Genomic DNA, 13,133 nt, shown 5'->3' on the forward strand with positions numbered 1-13,133 from the left:
CTGCCTATATTCGGGGTCTAGAGCAGGAATGCGCAATTCATATCGCCCGACGCCCGGGACATGCAGTTCCGGGCGCCAGGCAGGCAGCAGGGTTAGGATACAGATCCCATGCAGCGTTGCAGGGGACCTGTATCCTACTCTCCGATACCCTGAGACAGCCTCCCCTGCCAGCACTTTCCACGGGGGCAGTGCCGGCATGGGAGATTGTTAAAGCACATCGTGCAGACGTTCACCGACTGCTGCGATGCGCGCGTAAACAGCCTCCGCTGCTGGCACATCTGCTCGATGTGCTTTAACAATCTCCTTTGCCGGGAATTCCCACCGGGGGGGGGGGTGCCGGCACGGGAGATTGTTAAAGCACATCGTGCAGACGTGCCGGCAGCGGAGGTTGTTTATGCTCGCATCGCCGCAGCTGGTGAACGTCTGCGCGATGTACGTTAATCTTCCTTGTCGGAAGTGCCGGCACCGGAAGTTGAATTCACGTACTGCGTAGATGTCCCCCGCCGGCCCTGCAAGACCCCGGGGAGTCTGCACCAGTAAGTCTAGAGGGGGGGGCACATCTTGGGGCAGAGTGGCAGCATATCTCGGGGGGGGGATAGAGTTGCAGCATATCCCAGGGGGTGGCACGTCTTGCGGACAGAGTGGCAGCATATCTGTTCCACTGAGTGTTTTTATTTACTAAAAAACTTTTAGGGTGTGGCCTATAATTGAGCCAATACAGTGTGTATATATATATATATAATATATATTATATATATAATATATATTATATATATATATATATATATATATATATATATATATATATATATATATATATATATATATATATATATATATTGAGGTCTGATTATAAGACGACCCCGATTTTAAGACGAGGGGTATTTTTCAGAGCATTTGCTCTGAAAAAAACCTCGTCTTATAATCGAGCAAATACGGTATATACATACACACACCGTATTTTTTGGCTCGATTATAAGACAAATTCTTATAAATTCTAATTCTCTGATAAATACTCCGTCTTATATTTGAGGCCGTCTTATAATCAGACCTCAAATCTGACTATAAGATTAAGATCCAGATCCCCCGCAGTGCTGCAGGGGGCCTAGAGCCTCCTCTCTGGTAATCTCGGCTGCTGCCGGCACTTCCTCTGGGGGCTTCTATGACGGAGCGAAAGTGTGACGTGACCTTCCGGTGCTCCATCACAGAAGCCCTGGCAGAATTCGCACAGACAATCTCCGCTGCTGAAAGCACTTCTTCCGGGGCTTCAATGACTGAGCACCCGAAGGTCACGTTTACTAACAGGCAGCAGAGGTTGTCTATACCCATCGCGCAGACGTCCACCGGCTGCCCCGATCATTGTAGTCCACCGCCACAACAATATGACTCAAGCGGGGCCTTGTCTGACACATTTTCAATGCAGAATGTCATTCAAAATGGTTGCCCTTTAACACCACTGTTATTTGCCCTATCCTTGGAACGCCTACTTCAAGCTATAAAGGGGCAATCCTAATACCCATAGCTTATTTGCCAGGGATGAGAGTACAAGGTAGTGGCTAAAGCAGATCTGCTATTTACTGTGACCCAGTCAGTGGACTCCCCGCCAAATATTCATAAGGAGCAGAGTGGTGCCTTACAAAGTTTGAAAATAACGGGGAGTCAGAGGTCCTTGACGTCTCACTATCCTTAGGAGAGGCATCCCTTATCCAAGCATCCTTCCCCTACCCCTGCAGCGCTGCTTGTTTCATGCTTTGTACAAACGATAACGAGTGGCATCTCTGATGAAAAGGAACTGCAAAAGTGCCTTAACCCCTTGACTGCTAACGACGGCATGGTGCTGTCGCTAGCAGTCCCAATCAGGGACCTCCTTGATGGAGGTCTGTGGACCTCCATCACCACCTACCTCGGCGATCTGCCTCTCACACTGAAGGGTATCACCGGGGTCACCCGATCAGGCGCGATGACATCACGCGCTAACATTTCTGTTTATTTTAGCCCGGTTACCTACTACAAATATTTAGCAACACAGGTTTTCATATAAGAGTTTAGAAAAATAAAACTACAAACTGGTTTTTATTGAGTCGGAAGTGAAAAAATACACTTTTTTCCCATTTTTGGCTTTATTTTGCAAACCTAATGAGACATACACATATGGTATATTTGGAATCTGCTTTGGGTGTGCTAAAAAAACAATATATGGTTGGTATAGTTTATTCCCAAGAAATGTACTTCTAAACACGTTTAAATATGAGATGCACCAAAGTGGCGAAAACCAGTTTAGCACCCAGGTGGGAAATGGCTCAGCAGCCAAGGGGTCAAGATTCAAAGCCCAACAGTTGCTTTCATGCCCACCCACCAGTGTTCAAAGCGAGAGTGTTTTCTCTATCATAGGCAACATACTACCAGCGTAAGGCTTTCTTGAAGCTGAAACTTGAAACTAGGCTACCAAGCACTCAATATTCAAACTATTGAGTGATGTCTAGTGTTGCTATGTCTCCTTTGTTACTCTTGAATGATACATTTTCTGATTTTGTTAAATTCAGTCCTGCATGTGCCCATCATCTGCCAGTGCCTGCCTGCCCAGGCCCAGTGCCCTACACCTCTTTGGCCATCCTTATTCTTGAGGATTTTTTTTTTTTTTTTTTTTTTTACATTTTTTAAATTTCTAGAATGAAAGGTGAATCCAGAATGAATCAGGGACCTTCCCGTTTGGGACAGCTGCCAAATTTAGTTTGAGCCGAACAGCCAGTTAACGAAATTAGTTACGCGAAAACGAAACGTATATTTTGGCTTAAGCGATTTTGCTGGCCCTGCATAAGACTAAAATACAGTCGTGGCCAAAAGATTTGAGAATGACAGGTATTGATCTTAAAGTTTGCTGCTTCAGTGTTCTTAGATATTTTTGTCAGAAGGTACTATGGAATACTTAAGTATAGGGCTGCAACAACTAAATCGATAAAATCGATAATAGTTGAATCGATTATTATCGATTATAAAATGAGGGTTTTTTCAGAGCAAACGCTCTGAAAAATACCCCTCATTATATAATCCGTTTAGTCTGACTCACAGCAGCAGCTCCTATTTACCAGTCCTTCCCTGTAGTCCCTGTGACAACTGGCCCTGCCCCTTCCTTCTCCCAGAAGGCCAGAACCACATGGCTGTGTCATCTAACTGTAAGTATAAAATTAATATTTGGGCTGCTGAAAGTTAGGGGAGGTGGGGGTTAATTTAGGGGCAGTTATGGTTAATGGGGTGTTTAGGGTTAAATTAGGGGCAGTTATGGTTAATGGGGCATTTAGGGTTAATTTAATGATGAGGACTGAGGGTTAATTTAATTAATTTAATAAAGTTAACTTAAGGCGCAGTTAGAGGTAAAGGGGGGTAGACTAAGGGGAATCTAAATCCTGGGGGCAGTGAAGATTAACCCAGTACTTATTTATTAAAGTATGGTGTCAGTGTAATGCGAACAGGTCTGTGACTCTGAGGGGACTATGAGATATCGGGCATATCTGGGGAGGACAGAGTGACATATCTGGGGGTATAAGGCATATACATTATATAAGGCATATGTGGGGAGGGCAGTGTGGCATGTCTGGGGAGGACAAAGTGGTGTATCAGGGTGTATAAGGCATATCTGGGGCCACAGTGGCATATCTGGGGGTAGAGTGGAGTGGCATATGTGGGGAGGGCAGCGTGGCATGTCTGGGGAGGATGGAGTAGTGTATCAGGGGGTATAAGGCGTATCAGGCACAGTGGCATATGTGGGGGTGGAGTGGCATATGTGGGAGGCAGCGTGGAGTGGTATATGTGGGAGGCAGCGTGGAGTGGCATATGTGGGACGCACCGTGGAGTGGTATATGTGGGAGGCAGCGTGGAGTGGCATATGTGGGAGGCAGCGTGGATCGGCATATGTGGGAGGCAGCGTGGAGCGGTATATGTGGGAGGCAGCGTGGTATATGTGGGAGGCAGCGTGGAATGATATATGTGGGTGGCAGCGTGGTATATGTGGGAGGCAGCGTGGAGTGGCATATGTGGGAGGCAGCGTGGAGTGGCATATGTGGGAGGCAGCGTGGAGTGGCATATGTGGGAGGCAGCGTGGAGTGGCATATGTGGGAGGCAGCGTGGTATATGTGGGAGGCAGCGGGGAATGATATATGTGGGTGGCAGCGTGGTATATGTGGGAGGCAGCGTGGAGTGGCATATGTGGGAGGCAGCGTGGAGTGGCATATGTGGGAGGCAGCGTGGAGTGGCATATGTGGGAGGCAGCGTGGAGTGGCATATGTGGGAGGCAGCGTGGAGTGGCATATGTGGGAGGCAGCGTAGCATATGTGGGAGGCAGCGCGGCATGTCGGGGAGGCAGCGTGGCAAGCCTGGGCTCAAATGTGCATAAATTGGGGGGCTGGTTGGGAAATAAAGAGAAGAAATGCATTTTATCAAAGTTTTTTTTATTCTGCTGTTTGTATTTAACATCATTTGTTTATTAAATTATTTGAAATAAATGAAAAATTTACATTCATTTTTTTTTATCCAATTAATCGATTAATCGAAAAAATAAAATCGGCCAACTAATCGATTATGAAAATAATCGTTAGTTGCAGCCCTACTTTCCAAACTGTTATTTTTTTTAGACGCGCTGCCAAATTGCTGCACTTATCGTACCTCCCTTTATTATTCTGTAAATAATAACCCTTTTTTTTTTACATTTTTTAACCCCTTAAGGACCGGGCTTATTTTTTCTTTTTGTACCCTTTCGGACTGAGGCGTTTTTTTTTTTTAAACACTTTTTCGGTGCATGTGTTCAACTGTGATTTTCTCCTCACCCATTTAGTGTACCCACATAAGTTATATATGGTTTTTTTTCATGACAAGATGGGCTTTCAGATACCATATCTTAAAAAACACCTTTTATGACTTATTTGAAAAATCTTTTACTCGCCTACAAAAGCAAGTAAAAAAAACAGCTAAATAGATTCTACTATTTGTCCTGAGTTTAGAAATAAACATAAACATTGGGTATTTGCTGTTTTTTTGTAAGTAGTGTTTTATGATTTCCATAAAACATTTTTTTTCCCAAATCTGGTCATTCTGCTTCCATCTCCTCTTTGGAACATCTTTGAAACCGGTTAACACAATTCATCCACATCAAACCATATATTTTTGAAAAGTAGACACCCCAGGGTATTTCACATGCTGGTATTTTAACCCTTTCAATGCACTAATTATACAACCACATTTTGTCAAACTTTGTAATAGTTTTTTTAAAAAAAAATTCACACAAATACTTTACTTTAGTTATAAATATACAGGTCCTGGTATATGTCACTGTCAAACAACACCCCAATATGTGTTCAGCAACATCTCCTGAGTACAGCAATACCCCACATGCATGGGTTTGCCAGATTGTTTGGCTGGTAAAAGGCAAAAAAAGAAAAACAACAACAACAAACAGTAAGCTAAAATGTGCTGCTGCTATGGGATCAATCCCTAAGGACTGGAAAAAGGAAGTGGGCTGGCCAGTCGGCAGTGACTGCAGGGAGGAACTGTAAGTAGGAACAGCTGCTGAGTCACACTTAGACGGATTATAAAACAAGGGGTATTTTTCAGAGCAAATGCTCTGATTTTAGAATCAATAAAAATCGACAACTAATAGATAATGAAATTTGTTGGCAACGATTTTCATTATCGATTTTATCGATTAGTTGTTGCAGCCCTACTTTTAAGTTAACTACAAAATATTCATGATAATGAGTAACGATAATGGTGCATAGCTAGCCCAACCTTATGATTTATATGAAACGTATATACATACACTATGCAGTATATTTAAGAAACACTTAACATTTTAACAATATAAAAATACTATCAAAATAACGTCTCCTTACAATACTTTTAGATTTAAGGTTGGATTGTTCTTTTAAGATAATGGGCCAGACATTTGTTTTGCAAATGTATGTTAAATCTTTAGATTTACAAGAACAGAATTTCATGTTCAGGTTAAAAAAAGAGTTGGTGTTACAAAGTGCAGGTAGTGTTCTGTGTACATATACCACAATGCCATGGGGCTCGTTGGAATTCTGCTGTACATATCTCTTATGTCATAGTTGAAAAGAAGAAGTCCTCCTTTCACCTACATCTAAGGCTTTCATAGGAGGCTAATCTGCACCAGGGTTAAAGTCCATGCTAATGGTAAAGATGTTGAGGTTGTGGCAGTCGAAGTGTTTGTAATATCATGGCAGTTTGCGAGACTGTTTACTGTGCCTTTTAGTAACAAAGTAACATCGACAAAAACCAGATCGTGCCTGAAAAACGGGAAAAATAATACCGTATTTGCTCGATTATAAGACAACCCTGATTATAAGACGACCCCCCAAAATCAGAATATTTAGGGAAAAAAAAAGAAAAGGCCTGAATATAAGACGACCCTACAGGACAAAAGTTTTACCAGTAAATGTTAATTCATGTAAACTATGTGAACAATTGTTTGTTAATAAAAGCCATGATTGAGAAAAATATTTTGTTTTTATTTCCTTTTTTACAACCTGCCCCCCCAATTATGCACATAACCCCTATATGCCACTGTGCCCCATGATATGCCTTTTAACCCTCTAAATGCCACTGTGCCCCATGATACGCCTTTTAACCCTCTATATGCCACTGTGCCCCATATGCCTTTTGACCCCATATGTGCCACTCTGCCTCCAGAATTGCCTTATTCCCCTATATGCCACTCTGGCATTTAGGGGGTTAAAAGGCATATTATGGAGCAGAGTGGCATATAGGGAGGTATAAGGCATTTCAGGAGGCAGAGTGGTATATAGAGGGTTAAAAGGCATTTCTGGAGGAAGAGTGGCATTAAGAGGGTTAAAAGGCATTTCACAGAGCACTTTGCCTCCAGAAATGCCTTATGTCCCCCGTTTAACACTCCCTCCCCCTCCCTCCTCCAAACTTACCGGTGCTTCTGAGTCCCCGGTGCTTAGTCCGGGCAGCATGTAGAGCTTGAGCGGAAATAGTCTACGCGAACCGCATAAAGCTCCACACGCTGCCCATACTAAGCACCGGGGACTCAGAAGCACCGGTAAGTTGGGGGGGCATAACACAGGAGGATCCAGGTCCCCTGCATCGCTGGGGGGGATCTGGATCTTAGTCGCATAGTCAGACCTATTTGGTCTGGAAAAAACCTTGTCTTATAATCGAGCAAATACGGTATCTAATATCTTACTGGATCAACAAGCTATCACTTGTCTTGATAACGAATTAACCCCTTAAGGACCAGGCTGATTTTTATTTCTGTAACCTTTGTGACCAAGGCTATTTTAACACTTTTGCGGTGCTGGTGTTTAGCTGTAATTTTCTCCTCATCCATTTAGTTCACCCACACAAGTTACCCATTTTTTTTCCCAGGACAAGAAGATGCTATTCTTTTGTCAGATCATATCATCTAATTTCCTAAAAAAAATAAAATGTAAAAATTTTATAAAAATTTTACCCATCTGCAAAAACTAATGAAAAAAAAAACTAGGGATGCACCAATATATTGGTGAGCGAAATATAATCAGCAGAAAAGGGAATCATTGGCAAAATGCTGAAATAAAAAACTGACGAAAATAATCGTCCGCAGGGGCCAGGCTGCTTACCAGTGCGTTGGTCGCACAGTATGCGAGCAGAGTCTCATTTTCGGTTTCGGTCCAGAATTTTCATTTCGGTGCATCCCTAAAAAAAAAACAAAAACAAACTGCAAAACAGATTTTACTATTTCTCCTGAGTTTAGAAATACCCAATATTTTTATGGTTTTTTTTTTGCTTTCTTCTGCAAGTTATTTGGCAATAAGGACAAAATGGCCGCCGCACTGATCAAAGATCGCGGTGGTGGGCTAAAACAGCTTAGGAAGCGATCAAAATCGCATCCTAAGCATAAACTGTGTTGCTGACATGCCTCGATATCGACGCATATCAGTAACACTACCCCCCTACCCCGATATCCTTGTGATTGCTCCGAAGAGCAACCACAAGTGCCATCCTGTAAATGACGTTGCCGTCATTCACAGGATGGCATCAAAATAGTCTATCCAGACCCTCTTGAGAACTCTCGAGCTCCTCCTGCAGGTTGAATGCAGGTACTGCATCCAACCATGCAAGGTCAATGGAGCCCAGCTCACTAATCAGTGATGAGTATAAAAAAAAAAAAAAAAAAAAAAAGTACAAAATTTTACATTTTTGTTAAAAATTATTGTTCAAAAATGTGTAAAAAAAAATGTAAAAAAATATGGTAACATGTAAAAATCTCCACTATTACCAAAAAAAAAAATAAGCAAGTCCTACAATTCTTTATCTTCACAAACATTCCAGCTTGGAAAGAGTTAAAATATTGGCATTACAAATGCCCATAGGGTGTCTAGTTGTATGAAATGTATGATTTGATGGGGTAAATTGAATTGGCCAGGTTCAAAGATGTCCCAAATATGGGACATGGGGGCAGTAGGACCAGATGTCTAAATGGCAAAAAAATACACACCTCACAAAGGCGGCCTTTTACCTCCCAAATAACCCAACAAACCCATGCATGGGGGGGGTATCACTGCGCTCAGGAGATGTTACTGAACACATATTGGGGTGTTGGTCGACACGGACACATACCAGGAGAGATAAATTTATACCTGAAGTACAACGTGTGTGAAAAAAAATACAAACCATTTTTACTACCATAAAGTTTCACAAAGGCTGATGGTAAAATCAGTGCATGGAAAGGGTTAAAATAACAGCATTTCAAATACCTTGGGGTGTCTAGTTTTTAAAAATATATGATTTGATGGGGTAAACTGCATTGGACGGCTTCAAAGATACCCGAAATGGCACATGGGGGGGGAAGAATTACCAGATTTGGAAAAATGGTTTTGAAATAGCAAAACGCTACCTGTACTTATTGCCCCGTAAACGTGCAGAAAAAAGCAAAAAAAAATTGGGTATTTCTAAACTCAGGACAAATAGTAGATTGCAGATGAGTAAAAGTTTTTTTGTTTAAAAGTGAGAAAAGATTTTTTTTAACAAAAAAATACCCATATTTTATCTTTTTTTTTATTAAATTAGATGATATGATAAAAATAATAGTATCTAAAGAAAGCCCTGTTTGTCCTGAAAAAGACAATATGTAATATGTGTGGGAGCACGAAATGAGAAAGAAGAAAATCACAGCTAAACAGCAACACTGAAAAATGTTAAAAGAGCCATTGTCCTACAATATACTACGAGTAAAGACCCCTATTGTCCTTAAGGGGTTAAAACCTTTGGCAACTTAGTTATTTTATTTATTTTAACTGGGGTGGGTGTTCGGTGTTGCTGAATGCCTCGCTATCAAGGCATTTCAGCCACACCATTTAAGTTTAGGAGGCGATCGTTGATTTGATTTTGAAATATGGGTCCCCTTGTTTTCAACACATATGGTTTGATGTGGTAAGTTGAACGGACCCAAATAGGACACTGGTTCAGAAAGAAAAAAATGGTTTTGAAATAACAATATGCTTCTTGTACTTATTGCCCTTTCACTTGCAAAAAAAAAAAAAATAAGTAATTTTAAACTCAGGATACATAATAGAATCTATTTAGTAGTTTTTTTTTTCATTGGTTTTTGTAGACGAGTAAAAGGACTCTTGTCCTTAAAAAGCAGTACATCATTTGTGTGGATACAGTAAATGAGAAAGAAGAAAATTACAGCTAAAGACAAACACAGAAATGTTAAAACAGCCATTGTCAGAAAGGGCACACAAATACGTTAAAAGTAAAAATGTAGGAAGATAAAGAAACCAGCTGTATGATTTTACCTAGAATATAAACACACTATTTTGGGGAACTTTTTGTTACAGCGAAGTACTGCTATAAAAGTCATAGTAATAAACATTGTAGGCTTTAATTGCTAATGTCAAAAGTATGGGGAATAATTAAAGTCTTAATTACAGACGTGAATGCCTTTTGGAACTACCATATTTGCTCGATTATAAGACTAGGTTTTTTTCATGCTCTGAAAAATACCCCTCGTCCTATAATTGGGGTCATCTAATAATCATACCTCAAATAGGTCTGACTATGAGACTAAGATCCAGATCCCCCGCAGCGCAGCAGGGGACCTGGATCCTCCTGTCTCTAATGCCCCCCCGCAACTTACCGGTGCTTCCATCGCGCAGACCTTCCCCGGCTGTCAGAGATCAGAGTTCCCCTCACCAGGGAATTCTCTCTGACAGCCCCAGGGAGCCAGACAACACACCGGGAGTCAGAAGCACTGGTAAGTTTTTTTGTTTTGTTTTTTGGAGGGGGGGGTGTAATGGGGGGCATAAGGCATTTCTGTAGGCAGAGTGCTCTATGAAATGCCTTTTAACCCCCTTAATGCCACTCTGCCCAATAATATGCCTTTTAACCCACTAAATGCCAGAGTAGCATATAGGGGTATAAGGCATTTCTGGAGGTCGAGTGGCACATAGGGGGTCAAAAGGCATATCATGGGGCACAGTGGCATTTAGAGGGTTAAAAGGCATATCATGGGACACTGGCATATAGGGGGTTTAAGGCATTTATGGGGCAGAGTAACAAACCTGGGGGCAGATGTGCATAACTGGGGGGGCAGATTAGAAAATAAAAACTTAGATTTTTCTCAATCATAGCTTTTATTTAAAAAAATAAAATTAGTTCTTTTTTTCCTAAATTAATATTCAGATTTTGGGGGGTCATCTTATAATCGAGCAAATACGGTAAGTAACAAATAATTCTTTAAACAAAGAGCTGCTCTTAGATTTCTCTTTGGAAAAAAATATACACTAGAAGTCCTTCCAGTCACGTATTTATACATTCATCTATTACAAATACTATAGGAAAAAAAAACAAAAAAAAAACTAAAATGTTGTTTTAACCACAAAGCAGACTGCACCCAATATCTCAACACTATAATTTTGTTCTGCAAAACCGACGGATCCTTGGGAATTGTTCCTTTTTATCCTGCTATATTTGTTATATATAGCAGATACCTGGAGTTGCACGGATATATCGAAACAAGCAAATACTGTCAGAAGTCATTCTGCTTTTCTAGCAGACTATAATAGACACCTTTTTTATTATTTGTGGAAATGGAATCCTATAGGTATCAGCCATCTTCAAGCTTACAAAGGACTGGCTCTAATGCGAACTTCATTCCACTAAAATCGGCCATGTACCAGGGACACGCACATCTAAGAGGGATGGCCAACAGGTCCTGCGAGGGCTGTAACTATTTATTATCTTTCATTTATATAGCGCCAACGATTTACGCAGCACTTAGTACAGTACATATATTCAAGGGGTACAACAAGATGAGAATTGACAGACTAAGACAAACCGAAACATTAGGTGGAGAGAGCCCTGCTCGCAAGCTTACAGTCTTGTTACAAGATGTGAAATGCTTCCATTTACATTAAGCATAGTAAATATATTTGACTACTACAGTGATTAACTGTAATCCAAAAGCTGAACTAACTTTTTGCCTATGTGTTTACTAAAAAAAGCGGCTAGATCAATGTATAATTAAGCCCTCCAGGGTCAAAGTTTTCTACTGTCACTGGTCCTTACCCACCTTAAAGCATTAAAAAAATAAATAAATAAATAAATAAAAAAGGATTGGAAACTGATAAACTGGATTTAGTGTTTCACCTGAATTGAGCTAATGAGCCATGTCACTTAAATAAACATGGACTTATTGTGTGTGAGCCCGGAGGCAACCAAACAGTGAACAGGTCAAGTGCCTTTACAAAAGTAGCCAAACGCGATGGGTTTTATGAACCTTACTGGAATCTTAATATAACTACTGTACTAAAGAACAAAGCACTATCGTAATGTGCCAGCAAAGTTTTGGTCTCTACTTAACGGACTGTCGACAAAAATCAACGGCAATTAAAAGTGTCACGTTTACATCTAAAGACGTTTGTGCGTGCATGGTGGTGGTGATATTTCAATAGATCATGTCAAGCACTGAATACAAAAACATTAATTCTATCTAGTTCTTTTGCAAAACATACATCACAAGTATACGCACTAGTTAAAATGAATAATGTCTCACAGTATAAATCTTGATCACGAAAAAATCAGGGGAACAGTCCCAATGTACTGAGATGCTTTATGCGCTTATGTGTTTAAAAATAGACAGATGTACATATCTATATATTAATGGTTACTCACCTCTGTTACTATGGTGGAGATGTAAAATTCCTGACTGTAAGTCCATCCATCCAGACATTTCTCCAGCTCTATCTCACTCACATTGACGTCCTTGCCAGGGAGCAGTCCCTCGGCAGAGTATTTACCGAGGGTGTTCAGCCGGTACCTTCGGCAGGGGCTCCTAACCTGCACTCCATCCTTCATTTCCCAGGGGACGCTCACATTCTTCCATGCCTGACTCAGGTTAGCGCTATCTGGGACCAGGCAATGATGCTCCGGGGTAGCTGCCAGAAAGACAGCTGACAGACCCGTGAAACCATTGGGGACAATACTAGCGCTGAGCAGAAAGAAAATGGTGAGTTGGAACGGACCCCACTCCCCCAAGAAAGCAGTTGCTTGGTCGTAATCGCGCATGACTTTGCCGCCAGGCGCTGAGGGTATGCAGTGTGTTGAAGGAAGGCCAGCAGGCAGCTGGACGGAAGAGGAGGGTGGTTGGCTGCGTGCCGAGGGAACAGCGGCTGTATATAGTACGAACAAGCAATACAGTATTGTGATAAAGCCTTCTCTTGTTATGGCCTGCTAGGCCTTGCGTGCCGGCTACGGCAAGTGGGTGGATGCAGAACAACTTTGTACCGCCCAGATCACGCACGAACTGAGAGGCAGACCTGCAGAAGCTGACGCTGTCACATTGGGAAAGGGGTGATCAAGTATTAGTACGCGATTTCGTGGAGCGGATTCTGTTCTAGGTGGTAGTGCTAAGATTTTATAACTGTTATTTTCATTTTCACTCTTCATAACCCATTGTGTATTGGGAGGTCAGATTAAAAAAAAAAAAAAACATTTTTAGATATCCCCCTTCAAGACCATGTTCTTTTTTCGCTAAACGACCAGAGCAGTTTTTGATATCTCTTTATTCAATCGTGATTGACAACTAACTGATTTAGTGCACCCCCCACATTATA

The 13,133-nt window shown here is 41.4% G+C and overlaps 1 protein-coding gene across 1 annotated transcript in view; it reads right to left on the bottom strand.

The window, feature by feature from the left end:
- Nucleotides 1–12,815, bottom strand: part of LOC128491172 (organic cation/carnitine transporter 2-like) — an 84,537-nt gene extending 71,722 nt beyond the window's left edge. Inside the window, exon 1 of the mRNA XM_053463396.1 lies at nt 12,193–12,815. Within this exon, the coding sequence (XP_053319371.1) occupies nt 12,193–12,585 (393 nt within the window). The 5' untranslated portion in view covers nt 12,586–12,815. The remainder of the gene's footprint in view (nt 1–12,192) is intronic.
- Between the last annotated feature and the right edge of the window lie 318 nt (nt 12,816–13,133).

This window comes from Spea bombifrons, chromosome 4, assembly GCF_027358695.1.
Source record: "Spea bombifrons isolate aSpeBom1 chromosome 4, aSpeBom1.2.pri, whole genome shotgun sequence".
Lineage (NCBI taxonomy): Eukaryota > Metazoa > Chordata > Amphibia > Anura > Pelobatidae > Spea > Spea bombifrons.